At 44.5% G+C, this 22,997-nt stretch overlaps 1 protein-coding gene and 1 long non-coding RNA gene across 2 annotated transcripts; both read right to left on the reverse strand.

Moving 5' to 3' along the window:
* Positions 1-4,391: 4,391 nt before the first annotated feature.
* On the reverse strand, positions 4,392-6,201 carry LOC125704866 (uncharacterized). The gene is made up of 2 exons (XR_007381262.1): positions 6,097-6,201; positions 4,392-4,766 (listed from the first exon to the last, which is right to left on the reverse strand). It is a non-coding gene; the product is annotated as an uncharacterized LOC125704866 (long non-coding RNA).
* A 221-nt stretch (positions 6,202-6,422) lies between these two features.
* Positions 6,423-7,952, reverse strand: LOC125705225 (endonuclease domain-containing 1 protein-like). Its single transcript, XM_048971668.1, has 2 exons — positions 7,569-7,952; positions 6,423-7,300 (listed from the first exon to the last, which is right to left on the reverse strand). Exons 1-2 carry the CDS (start codon positions 7,893-7,895, stop codon positions 6,632-6,634), a joined length of 996 nt encoding a protein of 331 aa, XP_048827625.1. The 5' UTR covers positions 7,896-7,952; the 3' UTR covers positions 6,423-6,631.
* Between the last annotated feature and the right edge of the window lie 15,045 nt (positions 7,953-22,997).

Raw genomic sequence — 22,997 nt, forward strand, 5'->3', positions numbered from 1 at the left:
CATTTTTTTTATGTAGTAGCATAATTTTACACTGAAACAGAAATAGAGAAATATAACCTTTACCTCAAGTAAATTTATTTATTTATTTATTTATTTAAATCATGAAGAAATAATTATTTTTAATATCGCTGGCACCACAATTATTGGTACCCCTAACAATTTCTTTAAAATAAATGTAATTGAAGCATTTTTGCAATTCATCCATCCATTTTCCAAACTGCTTATCCTACTGGGTCGCGGGGGGTCCGGAGCCTATCCCGGAAGCAACGGGCATGAGGCAGGGAACAACCCAGGATGGGGGGCCCTTTCTCTCATCCACTGTTCAAAATGGGAAAGACAAGAGAACATGCCATTTGAGTAAGGCAGATGTGTGCTGATCTTCATAAGTCAGGAAATGGCTACAAGAAAATACCTACTCGCTTAAACTTGCCCATATCTACAGTCAGAGCAATAATTAAAAAGTTTATAAAACAACTGGAACTGTGACAATCAAGGCTGAATGGGGACACTGAGAGGATGGTAAGGGAGGTAAAAGATTCTCCAAAGCTCATTATTAGAGAACTGCATCAAAGGGTGGCATCTTGGGCTCACCAAGTCTCCATAACCACCATTAGAGGCTATCTACATGGCAACAGGTTGTTTGGGAGGCATGCCAGGAAAACGTCTTTGCTGTCCGACAATCACAAATGTAAATGAGTTTGGAGTTTGCTCAATACTACTGGGACTTTAATGTGTCGCTGCTTTGGTCAGATGAGACTAAGATTGAACTTTTTGGCAACAAACACTCCAGGTGGGTCTGGTCAACAAAGGATGAATATGCGGAGAAGCACCTCATGCCCACTGTTAAGCATGGAGGAGGACCTGTGATGCTGTGGGCTTGTTTCTCTTCCAAAGGCCCTGGGAACCTTGTCAGAGTTCATGGCATCGTGACCTCTTTGAAATACAAAGACATTTTAAATAAAAATCTGGTTGCCTCTGACAGAAAACTGAAAATGGGTCGTCATTGGATCTTTCAGCAGGATAACGATCCAAAACATATGGCCAAGTCAACAGAGAAATGCTTCACTAGACACAAATCAACCTTCCTCCAGGACCAGCTCAGTCCCCAGACCGAAATCCCATAGAAGATCTGTGGGGTGAGCTGAAGAGGAGAGTGCATAAGGGAGGACCCAAGACTCTGGATGATCTAGAGAGATTGTGCAGAGAGGAATGGCCAAAGATCCCTCTCTGTGTATTCGCCAACTTTGTGGCCAGCCAGGTCCCCCGATCTTTCCCCAGTCTAACATGTGTGGGATCAGGTTGGACGTCAACTCAACCTAGTGCCATCTGTAGAACATTAAGTGATGTCCCATTGGCAAAAAGGGGTTGTACAAATAATTAGCAGCACGGGTGCCAATAATTGTGGCACCGGTGATTTTGTTAAAAATAATTGTTTCTTAATGATGGATTTAAAATAAAAAAAATAATTTACTTGAGTTAAAGGTCAGATTTTTCAAATTCTGTCAATGTGAGATTATTCTACTGCAATATATATATATATATATATATTATAAGCCTTAGTATAGGGGGCATCTGTTGGGATATTCTGTAATGATGTCAGTGATCATTGTACAGTAGCATGTGTTACAAATTGTAAACTAAATTTAAGCCACGATTTATTTCTAAAAGGTCCTTCAAACGCTTTAATGAGCAAGCTTTTTTATCTGATAATATTATATGTCATACTCAGTGTCTTACCCTGCTTGTCCGATCCTCCTGTGTGCCACGCCCCTCATTTACCTCATGTGAAACCCTGATTGTTCCCAGCTGTTTCATGTTATTTCCAGCTTGTCCTGTGTATTTCAGTCCACATTCAAGTACGTTTTCCTAGGTCTGTCAGTGACGTTGTAACGTTGTTTTCCGTATGGTCCCTTGTTTGCCTGTTTGCCCGGATAAACCCCTAGTTCCTGATTTTCCGTCTCCCCGACCCTGATTCCCCCACTCCATATTCCCTGCCCGCCTGACCGTTCATGACACAGAGTCTGGCTTTAAACTGGGCCACAGCAGCATAACTGCAATAATTTCTGTTATAAATGATATAATTACTGCTTTGGATAACAAAAAAATCAAGCACTGCTCTTTTTATAGATTTGACACTGTTGATCATGCTTGTCTTTTGCAGAGATTGAAGAGTATAGGATTTAGTAAGATAGTTATTTGACTGGGAGAACATAGTGTGTAGCTACAGATAACTGTAACTCTACCTCACAAATAGTAAAAACTGGTGTGCCTCAAGGTTCTATTTTAGGACCTGTTTTATTCTCTATTTATATAAACAGTATTAGTTTAGGGTAAGAACCAGCAAAAGATACACTGATATACTGATGATACAATTCTTTACACCACTGCTTTGTCACTGCGAGAGACAATAGATTCCTTACAGTCTGCTTTTAATTTATTACAGATGTCTCTTGTCAAGTTAAAACTGGTGTTAAATGCCAAGAATGCAAAATTTATGGTATTTATACGGTCATGTTCTCCCCTTATTATTCTGTTTTAACACTAGATTGAAGCCCACGACCCTGCCCAACTCGCAGTCCATACAAGCACTGAACAGAGTAGGAGCGAGAACACACTCCTGGCGAACCCCAGAATCAACTGGGAAGAACGCAGGTTGTGGGAGGTTCTCCCTCCACTCTGCACAACACTCACAGTACCAGTGTATAGGTCGGCCATGACGTCCAATAATTTCAGGGAGATCCCGTGAAGTCTCAGAATGTCTCACAGGATAACTCGATCAACTGAGTCAAACGCTTTACGAAAATCGACAAAAGCTGCGCTCGATGAGAACCCTCAGTGCAAGGATACGGTCGATAATAGATTTCTTAGGTGTAAAACCAGAATGCTCTGCTCGTTGACAGGCAAGCAAGTGATCACAGATCCTGTTAAGGATTACCCTAGGAAGAACCTTACCCAGCACTGAAAGCAGTGTTATCCCCCTGTAGTTGCCACAATCCAAGAGATCACCCTTCCCTTTCTGGATAGGGACTATAAGTCCTGTGTTCCAGTCAGTTTGGATAGAAGCAAAGACTGCCTGAAATGCCAGGAGAGCAGCCTTACCACCAGCCTGGAGAAGTTCACCTCGGATACCACAGGTCCCTGCAGCCTTCCCTACCCCAAGCTGATTAACCACCCATGCAATCTTAGTGAGATTGGGTGGTTCATAGCTGATTGGAGGAACAGCTTTGAGAACCGTGGACCCAGAGATGTCCAACATCCTAGCTGGAGGATCAGCACTAAACAACTGCTCAAAGTAGCCGGCCCAGCGGGTCACAACTGCAGTGTCATCTGTAAGGACCGTTCCATCACCCGCCCTGACTGCAAGTGTCTAAGGAACAGATTCAGATGTGCGTAATGCTTCGATTCCTCTGTAAGCAGGACATGGGTCACTAGACCACAGATGGTGTGTCACCTGCTCACAGATTCATCTAATACACGCACATCCTTTATTCATTTAGATTTATTCTTAAAAATACATACCAAGTTCTCAGTACCGTGTTTTGTAGACACTCAGCAGAATCTTGCTGAGGGCACGAGAACACCCACGAGCAGCCCCGGACAGGACTGTCCTGGGAATAGGCATACAATGCTGTCATTTCTACCAAATGTAGTTAATGTTTTCTGGCTGTTTGACTACCTGCAGTTTCTATTTTCCTTGTATATGCTCCTGCTGGGATAGATTACTAGTAAAATATCCCATATCACTTTTATGCTGATGATATTTACTATGTATCTTTTAAATCTGATGACACTAACAAATTACTCAACATTATTGAATTTCTGGATGGGTGATAATTTTGAGATGAGCCAGACACTTGGAATTTTGTCACTCTCTATTAAGGCATACCTAAGCAATTCATTGTTTCTTGATTTTCGATTCACACATTAGGCTGATGACCAAGTCATATTTATTTAATCTAGGAAACATTGCCAAGTTAAAATCAGTTGTGTCCACACATGGACACACGAGTGTGACCTGGACGAGAAGGAGGCTGAGGCTATGGAGGCTCCCTCAGATACTCTTATCCATCCCACACAATCTCTTAAAGACCCGGGGTGTCCGAGCTTTTGAGGACTCTGGAATGCTCTTCCAATGACCCTGCGATCTGCAGACTCGGTCTACAATTTTAAATGCCTGCTAAAAACTTTAGACAGGCCTTTCATTACAATGTTTGTTTTTATATTTTCTCTGTGTTTTACTGGTTCAGGTTTTTATTATATATATTTGTTGGTTTTAACATGTAAAACACCTGCGACTTCATGCCACTGAAAAGTGCTGTATACTGTGACCTTGAGCGAGTACCCCCCTAATCAAGCGGTATCCAAAACGAGCACACAGGAGGGATTAGGGCTGGATCATAAAAGTATTTATTGGTTTTATTAACAATCACAACAAAGAGGAGCGGGTTCAATAACTCCCAGTGACCTGGTTGATGTTTCCACTGGTGAAGTATGTCCTTCAGTAGGTAGTTCAAAACCCCGGCCCGCGCCACTGGGCGGCCAGAGGTATCCTCACAGCAGGCTGGGACCCTACTGCTCAATTAGCACCCCTGGTTTAAACAAATCAAAATACCATACACTCAAAACAACAAAGTAGTCCTCACTCCAAAACAAAATAAAAACCAAAAAACATACCGACAGCGCACAGCAAATCCACTCCAATACACACACTGGGGTCGTCAGAGCACTGGTCCCAGGCTCCACCTGATAAGCCTAGGGACAGCCTGCTAGAGGGTACGGACAGAGTCACCCGAGATAGTCCACGGTATCAGTAGGGACTTGGAAATTGTCTTGATTAACTTCACACCTATTTTAATGGAAAGAGATTAAAAACGATACCTCATTTGTCAATATATCTTTAATAGAACCAGACATATTGAAGATTTAATATGCCTGAAATGGGATTTTTGTTCTAATGTAATTACAATTAGAGCTGCAGAAAAAACCGTGACTACTTAGAACAACTTCGCTCTGCATAGGCGGAGGGCAGCCTGCGCCTCATTCAATAAATGTAAGAAATTGTAAATAGGGTATGGTGCACTTAAACAACCAGAACTTTGCCAATATCTAACCAATCTTAGTGATTTTTGTTGTTGAATGTTGAAATGAAAATTTACTTGGGGGTATCTACATTAACTGGCATGATGTCCAACCAATCAGGAGCCAGATCGGTAGTCACGTGACACTGATCCATCCTCCGTACAGCACATAAAATCCCTTCAATCTTCAATCATCCAGAAGTGGGCACACGATTGTATAGTGTGGGCATGCATCAATCGTCATCATAGTTGGCAATTTTCACATTTAGGGTGCAATAAATATGCCTGTGCACAAATAATCGATGCCCCACGATTCTTTCGATTTTTATTTTGTGCGTGAAAGTTACCTTGTTTTCAAATTGTTGTTGCTCCGCGAATACTGAACCGATTTTGATCCGGTAAAAAGAAAATCAAGGATAAATAAATTATTCAAAACGGCGGATCTCATATAAGTTGAATGCAGAGCTAGCCGCGAAAACCGCATATTCGCACCCACCCCGTAGCCACCGCTGAAAAAATGATGACGTCATCACACGGAATATTAGAGTGAGCGACCAAAGCAGGATTTCCAAGTCCCTAGTATCAGCGGAGTCATACATGTGTAACGTTTGCAAATAATTTTACAAAGGCAGTATATACATTGCGCCCTAAAAGAGGGGAGGAGAAACAGTGGCTATAACTTTCCCCAAAAGTTGTGGTTTCCTGCAAATGCCAAAACAGAAATTATAAAACCCACACTCAATTCCTCGTAATAAACATAAAACCCAACATGTATCCCACACAGCAAAAGCGTTTATCTACCTCCAGAGGACCCGCCCACACACCAACCGATCAGGTTTTCACCTCCGGTCGCTCTTTTATATATTACCATCGCGTCCGTCAACAATTAAAACTCTGTCCGGCTCAACAGCCATTAACTATGTTAGGAAAGAAGATAAAACCCATGCCTTGTCTTTGCAAACAATCTTATTCTGGGTACAAAACTTCGCCCCCTTGTGCAAATGCGTTCGTCCCTCACCATCAATGCCCAAAAACTTCACAAAGAGCGGTCCGCCTTGTCCAGAGGAATACTACTTGCCGCACTCCCTCTTCCCAGGAAACCTTCGAGACCAAACAGTACTTCGACTCGAATCGCGAGATTACGCGGGTATAAATCTGCTGGAATACCGCGCCCCCATATCAGCATAAAAGTCCCCGCTTGGTATCAAAATAAAGGTCCCCTTTTCAGCTATATGGTCGCTACTCGTACCGGTTACAATACAGTAAGAAAACTTTACTTAGTTGTTTATAAATATTTGAACTGTTTGTAAAACACAGAAGAGTCTTACACTTGTGGTTAATTATCTTTATTTTCTTTTTCACAAAATACAATTTAAAAAGAGAAACCAAAGCTTAGGAAAAATATTACACTTAATGGCAATAGAACACATTTTGTTAATAAGGCTGAGGCAGAGAGAAATGAATGAATGAATGAATGAATGAATGAATGAGTGACACTTTATTGATCCCCATGGGGAAAGCAAGAAAGGTTACTGAGGACCTCTGCAGTCCTGTCACTTATCACTGTGGAGAATGCGGAGACGTTTCCTTTGATGATGCATAACCCGTTTCTTCAAACGTTCTTTAAATCGGTCCCCATGAAACATATGCGAATGGTAGTACAACTTCTCCATGGAGGATAGGTGCCCATTCTCACATTGTTGTGGAAATATCTTCACCATGTCAGCATTATAAGATTCTTTCAGTTTTCTCTCCAACTCTGTAACTGTCTTTGTCTCCATTTTTTCCGTCGTATTTGCATTTTCGCCCCAGTGTGCCATTGACATCCATTCCCCATCATTTGTCTTACAGCGGAAAGCCGTCCACATCAGAGCAGGGATGTTCACTCTGTGCGCCAGTGTCTGATTGCCAGGAACAGCTCCAGTCACCACATAAGCCTCTGTGTTTCCATTTGAACCGTTGCAGTGCGTGTTCATTAAAGTTGTAACATTTTGCTCCATTTGGCTCCATGGGCCTGCATTGAAGTTTGCATTCTGAGGGACAATGTTGGTGAGAGTCATGGTGGAATTTTGTGTTTCATGATCACTGGAATGTTGTTTCGGAAAGAGGTGACCCTTGGTAAGATTTTCTTTTTCTTTTGAATTTTTATAATCGTGAGCAGTAGCTTGCTTTTCACAATGCTTTCTCAAAAATAATGTCATCTCTTTCTGTAGCTCTTCAAGCTGTGGGGACAAGATCATAAGTTTACTGATGTGTAATTTTACATATACAGAGCTGCAGTGGTCGCCTGGATAATATATCACTTCATAATGCTCTACAAAGGTATCATTTACATAATCTAACAGCATAAGCAAATTAACAAGATCAAACCTTATGCATAGGAGAATATACAGTAATGATACATAGCCTTAAATATTCAGCAAATAATTGAACAAATGGCATTCAACATGATAGGTTACTCTACAGACATTTAAAACATATTAATATTACCTGTGGCTCAAGATAGTCACGTGTGGTTGTTGTAGGAGGCTCCTTTTTCCCAATGAATTTATAAGCAGAAAACACAGGGATCCTTTTGATTGTATCATAGAGAGTAGCAAACCTGTATTTGTTACGGAAAAATTGGCATATTACTTTATAACGATTCTGATCTTGAACATTTCCTCCAACAAGAATGCCGGATATCTCTGGAGGTCTTTTATACAAAAAGAACTGCTCACATTCCAGAACATCACTGAATCTGTGCACAACATGCGGTGCAGTGAGAGGCAGAAACAGCACAATGAGAGACAAGAGTGCACCTTCACACACACACATTTTCTATTCCTGAACTGGTGGAACAAGCAAAGTAAGATCTCTTCCTTGAGATGTACGCTCTGCACAGATGAGCGTCTCTCTGCTGTTATATTAGTCTTAAAAACCACAGACTCCACCCACCCCCCAGCCCCATCTCTGCTAAATTCATGAGCAAGGAAATATTTATATTATCCTTCATATCTCACCAAAGAAGGTTAAAAATCTTAGAATTCATTTTTAAATGTGACCTTTCAGATGCCCTGTGTTAATGGTATAGCACTTTCCAACTAATGGACAATTGGATTGACAGTCTTCTCAGCTCCAGGTTTTTATGGTGAAGAATGTTTTCAATCTGTTGCTCTCAGATTATGGAACAATCAACTGGTGCTGAGATCAGTTGAATCAGCTGAATTGTTTAAATGTAAGCTTAAGACAGTTATTGGTGGCTTTGTTATATCTATTTTATTTTGTTTTATATTACCTCCCTTTACAGCACTTTGTAATGTTTGTTTTTGAAAGGTACAATATAAATAAATTTTGCTCACTTACTTTTACCATAGAAAGGCCTCTCACAGGTTACTTGCTTATGCCTTTCCTTTTGAACGAGGCAAAGAACGCTAGATGGTTTATTTTCTTTATATGGGTCTTTAACCACTTCAAAATATAACAGGCTAACAGGCTAAACAGCTTATAAGGATGATTAAATACGTAACATCAAACTTTCAAATGCAAATGAGATTTTATTGTAGTGCTGTTGTCGTGTTTTATTGTGTGTGACCTGCACTAATAGTGCCGGTGTTTTGTACACTAACACCTCAATGGCACACCACACCTAAGTATCTTCCAAGCAGAAAGTTAGTTTCAGGATGTGATCACTTCACTGGATCTGATCAAACGAGTGCATGTCTGAAGGACCCTGTGACGCTCTCCAACCACAATGGACTTTCTGTCATGTCTGCTGGGTGGGTGAGGGGGTGCTGCAGGAAGTAATGCGAGCGGCGCAAATGCTTCTCTACAAATTATTAACAGGCCTTAGCATGTGAAAGGCTTCTAGAAACTGCAGTGATCTCAGTCATAGATCTAGATGACTGTGATAAACCTAACACTGTGATGTGATCTTCCACAAAAACCAAGGTGGCTCTTATATACACAAAATCTGTGACTGGTGCTTTGTCCAGTGCTGTTTGCCCAGGGAGTGATGAGGAACATAAGAGAAGCAAAAAAAAAGAAACATCCGCATAACTGAGGTGATGTTTGGTGATTCAGACACAGGGTTCTTGCTCTGGGTAACACCTCACTCCTGCTACTTCCTTCTCTGCACATGCAGTGACCTCTGTGAGCATCCACAACCTTCATGGACTTGCTGCAACCTCCTTTTTGAAAGCAGAAGTTTCAGTGCTCAGCAGGACCAGTAATAGCATACCCTACTCTATTGCCTGTGATAGACACTGAGCATCTCCCAGTATGACAGTTTCAAAATGAAAATACATTTAAGACAAAAGGCCAAATGTGAGCAATGGGTTGTCCATCTTAAATTATGCTTGACACTTTGCCTACACATCAGGGCACCCTGATTCTAGTTTGTGAGCTTGGCAGGCTACCACATCAGAAGTAGGAGATGGGGGGGGGGGGGGGGGGCAGGGGTGGGTTGACCTCAAATGTGCAGCTGTTTCATTTTGCTATAAGTAAAATATTATGCATGTAATGAAATAGGCTAATATGTCAATAGTATGTTTTTTAGCCAACAGGGTAATTTTGAAATAATTTGTTTTATCATTTATATACTCCAATTTGTCTCTATTTGTCTTTGTTACTTATTTTTGGTATTTATGAATATTATTTTGCATATTTTTTATGTTTATATTGTTTTATGTTTTATCATTGTTTATTTGCATTTTCGAATGTCTTAATATAAATGACAGCACCGAATGGTGCTTTTTTTGTTCGTAGGGGAGGCAGGGGGTAGGAGATGGACACACAATTTTTGTTGACTGGGGGGCATTTGAAGTGGGGGGGTTCAACCAGACCATTATACAAGTTAGAACCACCACTTTTCCAGACTCAATGATAATGACTTCAGCTGCAATATTTACAAATGCCAGTGGTTGAAAGGTGCAATATAAATGACATATAAAATGATAAACTGTCACTCTGGGTTGCAATGAAATGCTTCTCTGCTCCTGCATGTGACTAAATCAATGAATACTGTGAGCCAACACTGCCGACAGCATGTGAAACTTGTCACTCATGAGCAGTAATGTTACTGGTAGTTTTTCCTATCTCTCAATCACCATACAGAGAAGCCTGGTTTCCAAGCGCGTCTAAAATATCTGACTGCAAGTCTATCTGTCCAATCAGCAATGCATGACGAAAAACTATGTATGAAACTGCAGCTCAACATCAGCATCACAAAGGAGAAGGTGGTGCAGGGCTACAAGATCTGGGGGGGGGGGGCTCAGGTCTTTTAATGTGTGTAGCAAGTCACTGTTTATGTTGTATCAGTCTGTAGTGGCTAGTGCCTTTCTACACTATGACCTGCTGAGGAAGTGCCATCAGTTCAGGTGATGCCAAATGCATCAGGAAGGCCAGCTCCCTCACAGGACTGACCCTGAACAAACTCATCAGGAAGGCCAGCTCCCTCACAGGACTGACCCTGAACAAACTCATCAGGAAGGCCAGCTCCCTCACAGGACTGACCCTGAACAAACCCATCAGGAAGGCCAGCTCCCTCACAGGACTGACCCTGTACAAACTCATCAGGAAGGCCAGCTTCCTCACAGGACTGACCCTGAACAAACTCATCAGGAAGGCCAGCTCCCTCACTGGACTGACCCTGAACAAACTCATCAGGAAGGCCAGCTCCCTCACAGGACTGACCCTGAACAAACTCATCAGGAAGGCCAGCTCCCTCACTGGACTGACCCTGAACAAACTCATCAGGAAGGCCAGCTCCCTCACAGGACTGACCCTGAACAAACTCATCAGGAAGGCCAGCTCCCTCACAGGACTGACCCTGAACAAACTCATCAGGAAGGCCAGCTCCCTCACAGGACTGACCCTGAACAAACTCATCAGGAAGGCCAGCTCCCTCACAGGACTGACCCTGAACAAACCCATCAGGAAGGCCAGCTCCCTCACAGGACTGACCCTGAACAAACTCATCGGGAAGGCCAGCTCCCTCACAGGACTGACCCTGAACAAACCCATCGGGAAGGCCAGCTCCCTCACAGGACTGACCCTGAACAAACCCATCGGGAAGGCCAGCTCCCTCACAGGACTGACCCTGAACAAACCCATCGGGAAGGCCAGCTCCCTCACAGGACTGACCCTGAACAAACCCATCGGGAAGGCCAGCTCCCTCACAGGACTGACCCTGAACAAACCCATCGGGAAGGCCAGCTCCCTCACAGGACTGACCCTGAACAAACCCATCAGGAAGGCCAGCTGCATCACAGGACTGACCCTGAACAAACTCATCAGGAAGACCAGCTCCCTCATAGGACTGACCCTGAACAAACTCATCAGGAAGGCCAGCTCCCTCACAGGACTGACCCTGTACAAACTCATCAGGAAGGCCAGCTCCCTCACAGGACTGACCCTGAACAAACTCATCAGGAAGGCCAGCTCCCTCACTGGACTGACCCTGAACAAACTCATCAGGAAGGCCAGCTCCCTCACAGGACTGACCCTGAACAAACTCATCAGGAAGGCCAGCTCCCTCACTGGACTGACCCTGAACAAACGCATCAGGAAGGCCAGCTCCCTCACAGGACTGACCCTGAACAAACCCATCAGGAAGGCCAGCTCCCTCACTGGACTGACCCTGAACAAACTCATCAGGAAGGCCAGCTCCCTCACAGGACTGACCCTGTACAAACCCATCAGGAAGGCCAGCTCCCTCACTGGACTGACCCTGAACAAACTCATCAGGAAGGCCAGCTCCCTCACAGGACTGACCCTGAACAAACTCATCAGGAAGGCCAGCTCCCTCACAGGACTGACCCTGTACAAACCCATCAGGAAGGCCAGCTGCATCACAGGACTGACCCTGAACAAACCCATCAGGAAGGCCAGCTGCATCACAGGACTGACCCTGAACAAACTCATCAGGAAGGCCAGCTGCATCACAGGACTGACCCTGAACAAACTCATCAGGAAGGCCAGCTCCATCACAGGACTGACCCTGAACAAACTCATCAGGAAGGCCAGCTCCCTCACAGGACTGACCCTGAACAAACTCATCAGGAAGGCCAGCTCCCTCACTGGACTGACCCTGAACAAACTCATCAGGAAGGCCAGCTCCCTCACAGGACTGACCCTGAACAAACTCATCAGGAAGGCCAGCTCCCTCACAGGACTGACCCTGTACAAACCCAACAGGAAGGCCAGCTCCCTCACTGGACTGACCCTGAACAAACTCATCAGGAAGGCCAGCTCCCTCACAGGACTGACCCTGAACAAACTCATCAGGAAGGCCAGCTCCCTCACAGGACTGACCCTGTACAAACTCATCAGGAAGGCCAGCTCCCTCACAGGACTGACCCTGAACAAACTCATCAGGAAGGACAGTTCCATCACAGGACTGACCCTGAACAAACTCATCAGGAAGGCCAGCTCCCTCACTGGACTGACCCTGAACAAACCCATCAGGAAGGCCAGCTCCCTCACATGACTGACCCTGAACAAACTCATCAGGAAGGACAGTTCCATCACAGGACTGACCCTGAACAAACTCATCAGGAAGGCCAGCTCCCTCACTGGACTGACCCTGAACAAACTCATCAGGAAGGCCAGCTCCATCACAGGACTGACCCTGAACAAACTCATCAGGAAGGCCAGCTCCATCACAGGACTGACCCTGAACAAACCCATCAGGAAGGCCAGCTCCCTCACAGGACTGACCCTGAACAAACTCATCAGGAAGGCCAGCTCCCTCACAGGACTTACCCTGAACAAACTCATCAGGAAGGCCAGCTCCCTCACTGGACTGACCCTGAACATACTCATCAGGAAGGCCAGCTCCCTCACAGGACTGACCCTGAACAAACTCATCAGGAAGGCCAGCTCCCTCACAGGACTGACCCTGAACAAACTCATCAGGAAGGCCAGCTCCCTCACTGGACTGACCCTGAACATACTCATCAGGAAGGCCAGCTCCATCACAAGCCTTTGTATCTTGTCTGTTTAGAAGTACATGAATATTCATCTATGGACTGTGTTCTTGCTTCTGTAGGCACCATAATTTTCCTCTGGGATCAATAAAATTAATCTTAATTCCCTTTCGAATCTTTCACCTTAGTTCTCTCTGTTTAACCTCCAACCTGTCACCACTTCTAAAAGGCCCCTTTTTCTCATTGTCTATTATTCTAAGGTTTGTATTTATGGCACACAAGATGCAGAATTACACCCTGGGTTGTGCGATAGATACAGATGAAACTGGAAAGAGTGAATCTGGGGAGAGAAATCAGGAAGAAATGCATGTCACCAAGCTAAGAGGCAGGATCCAGCAGAACATGCTGAAGCAACAGTGCAGCAGTGATTAATCAGAGATAGGAATCAGGAAGAAATGAAAATAATAGAAACGGGAGAAAAAATAGCACCAAAAGCACATAAAAGTCAAAAAACAAGGCCTACAATAAAACATATTGATAATACTTTATTAATCCCTGAGGAAATTATGTGGGTTCAGTTGCTCCTGGACAGTAAGAAGATAAGTAACAAGTTAAATACAATAACAAATAATACAAATTTACAATACCAAAATTACAAATGGACAAATATTACAATAACCAAAGATACAAATGGAACTCAATATACAAACGATATGATATATAATAATATATTATATAAACAATACACAAACAATATTCTAATATGTTACATAAATTACCTATACATGGGGTTGAGTTGAGGTGTATACTTTGAAGTGCAGTGTAGTGTTAAAACAGCAAGAGCAAAACCAGGACAACTGTATGGTAATAAGACTATGTAACCACTTCAAAATATAACAGGCTAACAGGCTAAACAGCTTATAAGGATGATTAAATACGTAACATCAAACTTTCAAATGCAAATGAGATTTTATTGTAGTGCTGTTGTCGTGTTTTATTGTGTGTGACCTGCACTAATAGTGCCGGTGTTTTGTACACTAACACCTCAATGGCACACCACACCTAAGTATCTTCCAAGCAGAAAGTTAGTTTCAGGATGTGATCACTTCACTGGATCTGATCAAACGAGTGCATGTCTGAAGGACCCTGTGACGCTCTCCAACCACAATGGACTTTCTGTCATGTCTGCTGGGTGGGTGAGGGGGTGCTGCAGGAAGTAATGCGAGCGGCGCAAATGCTTCTCTACAAATTATTAACAGGCCTTAGCATGTGAAAGGCTTCTAGAAACTGCAGTGATCTCAGTCATAGATCTAGATGACTGTGATAAACCTAACACTGTGATGTGATCTTCCACAAAAACCAAGGTGGCTCTTATATACACAAAATCTGTGACTGGTGCTTTGTCCAGTGCTGTTTGCCCAGGGAGTGATGAGGAACATAAGAGAAGCAAAAAAAAAGAAACATCCGCATAACTGAGGTGATGTTTGGTGATTCAGAAACAGGGTTCTTGCTCTGGGTAACACCTCACTCCTGCTACTTCCTTCTCTGCACATGCAGTGACCTCTGTGAGCATCCACAACCTTCATGGACTTGCTGCAACCTCCTTTTTGAAAGCAGAAGTTTCAGTGCTCAGCAGGACCAGTAATAGCATACCCTACTCTATTGCCTGTGATAGACACTGAGCATCTCCCAGTATGACAGTTTCAAAATGAAAATACATTTAAGACAAAAGGCCAAATGTGAGCAATGGGTTGTCCATCTTAAATTATGCTTGACACTTTGCCTACACATCAGGGCACCCTGATTCTAGTTTGTGAGCTTGGCAGGCTACCACATCAGAAGTAGGAGATGGGGAGGGGGGGCAGGGGTGGGTTGACCTCAAATGTGCAGCTGTTTCATTTTGCTATAAGTAAAATATTATGCATGTAATGAAATAGGCTAATATGTCAATAGTATGTTTTTTAGCCAACAGGGTAATTTTGAAATAATTTGTTTTATCATTTATATACTCCAATTTGTCTCTATTTGTCTTTGTTACTTATTTTTGGTATTTATGAATATTATTTTGCATATTTTTTATGTTTATATTGTTTTATGTTTTATCATTGTTTATTTGCATTTTCGAATGTCTTAATATAAATGACAGCACCGAATGGTGCTTTTTTTGTTCGTAGGGGAGGCAGGGGGTAGGAGATGGACACACAATTTTTGTTGACTGGGGGGCATTTGAAGTGGGGGGGTTCAACCAGACCATTATACAAGTTAGAACCACCACTTTTCCAGACTCAATGATAATGACTTCAGCTGCAATATTTACAAATGCCAGTGGTTGAAAGGTGCAATATAAATGACATATAAAATGATAAACTGTCACTCTGGGTTGCAATGAAATGCTTCTCTGCTCCTGCATGTGACTAAATCAATGAATACTGTGAGCCAACACTGCCGACAGCATGTGAAACTTGTCACTCATGAGCAGTAATGTTACTGGTAGTTTTTCCTATCTCTCAATCACCATACAGAGAAGCCTGGTTTCCAAGCGCGTCTAAAATATCTGACTGCAAGTCTATCTGTCCAATCAGCAATGCATGACGAAAAACTATGTATGAAACTGCAGCTCAACATCAGCATCACAAAGGAGAAGGTGGTGCAGGGCTACAAGATCTGGGGGGGGGGGCTCAGGTCTTTTAATGTGTGTAGCAAGTCACTGTTTATGTTGTATCAGTCTGTAGTGGCTAGTGCCTTTCTACACTATGACCTGCTGAGGAAGTGCCATCAGTTCAGGTGATGCCAAATGCATCAGGAAGGCCAGCTCCCTCACAGGACTGACCCTGAACAAACTCATCAGGAAGGCCAGCTCCCTCACAGGACTGACCCTGAACAAACTCATCAGGAAGGCCAGCTCCCTCACAGGACTGACCCTGAACAAACCCATCAGGAAGGCCAGCTCCCTCACAGGACTGACCCTGTACAAACTCATCAGGAAGGCCAGCTCCCTCACAGGACTGACCCTGAACAAACTCATCAGGAAGGCCAGCTCCCTCACTGGACTGACCCTGAACAAACTCATCAGGAAGGCCAGCTCCCTCACAGGACTGACCCTGAACAAACTCATCAGGAAGGCCAGCTCCCTCACTGGACTGACCCTGAACAAACGCATCAGGAAGGCCAGCTCCCTCACAGGACTGACCCTGAACAAACCCATCAGGAAGGCCAGCTCCCTCACTGGACTGACCCTGAACAAACTCATCAGGAAGGCCAGCTCCCTCACAGGACTGACCCTGTACAAACCCATCAGGAAGGACAGCTCCCTCACTGGACTGACCCTGAACAAACCCATCAGGAAGGCCAGCTCCCTCACAGGACTGACCCTGAACAAACTAATCAGGAAGGCCAGCTCCCTCACAGGACTGACCCTGAACAAACTCATCAGGAAGGCCAGCTCCATCACAGGACTGACCCTGAACAAACCCATCAGGAAGGCCAGCTCCCTCATAGGACTGACCCTGAACAAACTCATCAAGAAGGCCAGCTCCCTCACTGGACTGACCCTGAACAAACTCATCGGGAAGGCCAGCTCCCTCACTGAACTGACCCTGAACAAACTCATCGGGAAGGCCAGCTCCCTCACAGGACTGACCCTGTACAAACCCATCGGGAAGGCCAGCTCCCTCACAGGACTGACCCTGAACAAACCCATCGGGAAGGCCAGCTCCCTCACAGGACTGACCCTGAACAAACCCATCGGGAAGGCCAGCTCCCTCACAGGACTGACCCTGTACAAACCCATCGGGAAGGCCAGCTCCCTCACAGGACTGACCCTGAACAAACCCATCGGGAAGGCCAGCTCCCTCACAGGACTGACCCTGAACAAACCCATCGGGAAGGCCAGCTCCCTCACAGGACTGACCCTGAACAAACCCATCGGGAAGGCCAGCTCCCTCACAGGACTGACCCTGAACAAACCCATCGGGAAGGCCAGCTCCCTCACAGGACTGACCCTGAACAAACCCATCGGGAAGGCCAGCTCCCTCACAGGACTGACCCTGAACAAACCCATCGGGAAGGCCAGCTCCCTCACAGGACTGATCCTGAACAAACCCATCGGGAAGGCCAGCTCCCTCACAGGACTGACCCTGAACAAACCCATCGGGAAGGCCAGCTCCCTCACAGGACTGACCCTGAACAAACCCATCGGGAAGGCCAGCTCCCTCACAGGACTGACCCTGAACAAACCCATCGGGAAGGCCAGCTCCCTCACAGGACTGACCCTGAACAAACCCATCGGGAAGGCCAGCTCCCTCACAGGACTGACCCTGAACAAACCCATCGGGAAGGCCAGCTCCCTCACAGGACTGACCCTGAACAAACCCATCGGGAAGGCCAGCTCCCTCACAGGACTGACCCTGAACAAACCCATCGGGAAGGCCAGCTCCCTCACAGTACTGACCCTGAACAAACCCATCGGGAAGGCCAGCTCCCTCACAGGACTGACCCTGTACAAACTCATCGGGAAGGCCAGCTCCCTCACAGGACTGACCCTGAACAAACCCATCGGGAAGGCCAGCTCCCTCACAGGACTGACCCTGAACAAACCCATCAGGAAGGCCAGCTCCCTCACAGGACTGACCCTGAACAAACCCATCAGGAAGGCCAGCTGCATCACAGGACTGACCCTGAACAAACTCATCAGTTAGGCCAGCTCCCTCACTGGACTGACCCTGAACATACTCATCAGGAAGGCCAGCTCCCTCACTGGACTGACCCTGAACAAACTCATTGGGAAGGCCAGCTCCCTCACAGGACTGACCCTGAACATACTCATCAGGAAGGCCAGCTCCCTCACTGGACTGACCCTGAACATACTCATCAGGAAGGCCAGCTCCCTCACAGGACTGACCCTGAACATACTCATCAGGAAGGCCAGCTCCCTCACAGGACTGACCCTGAACATATTCATCAGGAAGGCCAGCTCCCTCACTGGACTGACCCTGAACATACTCATCAGGAAGGCCAGCTCCATCACAGGACTGACCCTGAACAAACCCATCAGGAAGGCCAGCTCCCTCACAGGACTGACCCTGAACAAACTCATCAGGAAGGCCAGCTCCCTCACTGGACTGACCCTGAACATACTCATCAGGAAGGCCAGCTCCCTCACTGGACTGACCCTGAACAAACTCATCAGGAAGGCCAGCTCCATCACAAGCCTTTGTATCTTGTCTGTTTAGAAGTACATGAATATTCATCTATGGACTGTGTTCTTGCTTCTGTAGGCACCATAATTTTCCTCTGGGATCAATAAAATTAATCTTAATTCCCTTTCGAATCTTTCACCTTAGTTCTCTCTGTTTAACCTCCAACCTGTCACCACTTCTAAAAGGCCCCTTTTTCTCATTGTCTATTATTCTAAGGTTTGTATTTATGGCACACAAGATGCAGAATTACACCCTGGGTTGTGCGATAGATACAGATGAAACTGGAAAGAGTGAATCTGGGGAGAGAAATCAGGAAGAAATGCATGTCACCAAGCTAAGAGGCAGGATCCAGCAGAACATGCTGAAGCAACAGTGCAGCAGTGATTAATCAGAGATAGGAATCAGGAAGAAATGAAAATAATAGAAACGGGAGAAAAAATAGCACCAAAAGCACATAAAAGTAAAAAAACAAGGCCTACAATAAAACATATTGATAATACTTTATTAATCCCTGAGGAAATTATGTGGGTTCAGTTGCTCCTGGACAGTAAGAAGATAAGTAACAAGTTAAATACAATAACAAATAATACAAATTTACAATACCAAAATTACAAATGGACAAATATTACAATAACCAAAGATACAAATGGAACTCAATATACAAACGATATGATATATAATAATATATTATATAAACAATACACAAACAATATTCTAATATGTTACATAAATTACCTATACATGGGGTTGAGTTGAGGTGTATACTTTGAAGTGCAGTGTAGTGTTAAAACAGCAAGAGCAAAACCAGGACAACTGTATGGTAATAAGACTATGTAGGGAACTACAGAACTTTAAGACTGAGCATTAAGCCTGACAGCATTTCATGGTTAGGTCACAGGTCAAAGAAGGAACCTGCCATGAGTATGCAACAATTGCCCCCCCTACTGGAAGAAAAATCATACTTCACTTTTGACCTTTTATTTTTGATATCTACAAATATTTTCAGTTTGAATATGTCAATGTACAGTTTAAGAAAAACTGGCCAAAAATGTAAAAGCTTGGGCTCAGAACGCAGGGTCAAACTATTCTCTGACACAACTGGAGCAGTTCTAGGGTACAAGAGCCTTACTCAAAAACCCAATAAAGGTATAATCACTCTGTCGGTTATGGGATCTGAGTCTCATGTTTCGGGACTCTCTCTGTCCCTCATGTTCAGTTGGAGAAAGATTCTAGAGTAAGAGTTTCTGGATTGCCGTTTCCAGGTGATATTTCATGAGAAGGACCCGGATTGGTTCATTCCGAGAAGGAAGATCCCCTCTAGGGTACAACAGCTTCTATTGCAGCTAAATGGGATGTTTGTCAATGACATCAATACCGAGAATACTATAGTGAGATTGTTACATGTACTTGCCCACTTATAAGCCCAGTAAATTGCATGCTACCTGATACTGCGTAGTTTAGGCTTTTCCGGTAGAAAGGCTGAGCCTACATGTCCACTTTTAGAGCCTATGTTTTGTTCCCTCCTTGCCCCCATTTTGCAACTGTTCTCCAGCACGACTGCCAGTTGAATACCAAAGAAAAGGAATTTGTGTCCAGAGTGGAGCACAACGACAAAGGTCACCTACTGGCGGACTCTGGTCCTAATCCTAACCCAGAGACATTTAGGAGGAGCGGGGAAAGGAGGCTCGACCTTTGGTTAAGTGTCTGGGTCAAAGCTTCAAGCACGTCCCAGTACTCAATTCACCGGTTTGTCTTGCAGGAGAGCCACATCAGGCAGTAAAATCAATGTATGTTACTCCTTAACATCTCTCCATCATGAAACTCAAGAGATTGTTATCCATGTGCAAAACTCAGGATCACCTGCCCCCTTCAGTATGTCAGTTGCCTATTTGACCAGCAAGTGTCGCTGGACATCCCATAGTTTATAGCTCCTGGTGTGCTCTCCAGTATCCCTGGCTACCATATAGCTTAACAGACTGGGTGGGTGGCTGCATTATCCAAGCATCCCTTTAATTATGTGTTCGGGGCCTGAACCATATTTGTATTTTTAACATTTATGGTTTTGGGCTTTTTCTTGTGTTACATATTGGTGTTATTCTGTACGATTCTTTGTTCTGTTGTTAGTCCCTGTTTGTAGTGACGTCCTTTGTTTATATTTTTCCCTGATGTTTGAATGTCTTATCTGTTGATTGCCTTCACCTATTTAGTGTTCCTAGTCCTTCATGTTTTACTGTGCATACCTGTTTTTTGTTCAGTCATGTGACATAGGTATTTAAGTGCCTGTCCATGTTCTCGTCTTTAGTGGGTCATTGAGTGTGTCTTTGCTAGTTGCTGTTAGCTTCTGCTTCCTATGTATGTTTGTTCCTGTGTTGCACCCTGCCCTGGTGTCTACCTGCTTTGTTTTTTTTTTTGGGGGGGGGGGGGGTGAGGGGTGTTGTTACGTTTCTGACTGATCCTGGGGGGGTTGTGAATGTGGTACTTCCATTCCAAATCCATACTTCAGAGGATCCAGCTGACATTCTCCTGGGGAAACTTATCCCTTTCAATGTGATGCATACATCAGCATTACTGGTAACACTGGAAGCATACAGGTAATTCACTGAATAGATATACAGTGAGGGAAATAAGTATTTGACTTATTATAGTATAGTATAGTATAGTATAGTATAGTATAGTATTGACTTATTTGCTTCTTAAGTTGACCCATTAATAAAGAACTGAGAAGTCTGTAATTTCACTGGTATGTTTATTTAAACAGCAAAAGATAGATTATTAACAAAACATGCAAGTAAAAATCATTATGTAATTTGATCACATAGAACACATACTTTAGTACTTGGTGGAATAACCATTGTTTGCAAGCACAGCTGTCTGACATTTCTTGTAGTTGGTCACCAGGATTGTGTGCAGATAATCAGGAATTTTTATCCACTCCACTTTGCAGATCTCCTTCAAATCTTTAAGGTTTTTAGGCTGTCACTTGGATAGATGAAGCTTGAATTCCCTCCATAGGTTTTCTATGGGATTAAAGTCCGGAGACTGGCTAGGGCCCCCCATGACCTTAATGTGCTTTCTTGAATCACTTCTTTCCCGCCTTATCCGTATGCCTTGGGTGGTTGTCTTACTGGAAGACCCACCTGCTGAAAGGGTGGCTGAAGGGAGGAGGTTCTCATCCAAGAATTTATGGTACATGGCCCCGTCCATCTTTCCTTCGATGTGGTGCAGCCGTCCTGTACCCTTGGCAGAAAAACACCCCCAAAGCATAATGCTTCCCCCTCCGTGTTTGACAGTAGGCATGGTTTTCCTAGTCAGCATTCTTTTACCTCCAAACACAGCGATTGGAGTTGATGCCAAACAGCTCAATTTTGGTCTCATCTGACCACATAACATTCTTTCAAACCTCATTGGAATTATTCAGGTGTTCACTGGCATACTTCAGACGAGCCTGAACATGGGCCCTCTTGAGCAGGGCTACTTTGCGAGCACTGCAGGATTTCAAACCGTAACGGCAGGATGTGTTACTGATGGTGTTCTTTGTGACTGTGGTCCCTGCTGCTTTGGGATCATTAACGAGCTCCTCCCATGTATATCTGGGGTTAGCCCTCACCATTCTTAATATCAGTGATGCTGCATGAGATAAAATCTTCCTTGGGGCCCCAGACCAAGGGAGATAGACAAAATAACTGTCATTCTTCCATTTGCAAATAATTCCACCAACAGTTGTCACTTCCTAATCAGGTTGTTTGCTGATGGTAATGCAGCCAATTCCACTTTTGTGAAGGTCAACAATATTTTCTCCGATGTCCTTAGACATCTCTTTGGTATTTCCCAGAGTGATCAGGTTTAAGACGTAGACAGGTTAGTGGCCCAAGAATACTATTTAACAAATTTGTGTCATTAAATGACAATGATGGCTTGGTATCTGTTAATACTTAAGTATTACTTGTGTTGTGTTAGTGCACATGTCATTTTAATTTTCGCCCTCCACCCCTTCCGGGGTATGGGCCGCCAAAGGTAGATCTGCAGAGGTTTCTGTCCTGGGCCATTCTTTCTAGTTGACTCCAGGTGTAGCCCATCCTTGTCATTTCTGCCTCGAGGTCTCGTCTCCAGGTGTTTCTTGGACGGCCTCGCTTCCGCTTGCCTTGGGGGTTCCATCTGAGAGCCTGTCTGGTGATGTCGGTTTGTGGTTTGCGGAGGGTATGCCCTATCCATCCCCATCTTCTCTTCCAGAATTCTGCTTCTACTGAAGGTTGGCAGGTCTTTTCCCATAGGTTGGTGTTACTGATGGTGTCTGGCCAGCGGATGTGAAGAATCTTTCTGAGATAGGTGTTGATGAACGTCTGGATTCTCCGGATGTTGGTTTTGGTTGTCCTCCAGGTTTTGGGCCGTACAACAATACTGACTTCACATTGGAATTGAACAGACGGATCTTGGTGGTCAAGGTCAGTTCTCTGGAAGCCCAGATGTTCTTGAGCTGGATGAAGGCGGCTCTTGCTTTGCCGATCCTTCAGGCAAGGATCGGCAAAAAGTGCACATGTACTTGACCTAATTTTTCGCTGGCTTGTAGGTGTTACGTTCCGTCGAAGACGGGTGGGGCGAACGGGCAGGTAAGCAGGCAGGATTTATTGGGTATACGGGGAGCAGGAAACATCTCACGCAGACTAACATCAATGACAGACGAGGAACTGAGGTAAGACACGGACTGAAATAGACAGGACTGATCAAAATAACTAGACACAGCTGGGTACGATCAGGGAAGCACATGTGGATAATCAGGAGGGCGTGGCACACAGGAGGATCGTACGAGCTGGGCG

This window comes from Brienomyrus brachyistius, chromosome 12 (assembly GCF_023856365.1).
Source record: "Brienomyrus brachyistius isolate T26 chromosome 12, BBRACH_0.4, whole genome shotgun sequence".
Classification (NCBI taxonomy): domain Eukaryota; kingdom Metazoa; phylum Chordata; class Actinopteri; order Osteoglossiformes; family Mormyridae; genus Brienomyrus; species Brienomyrus brachyistius.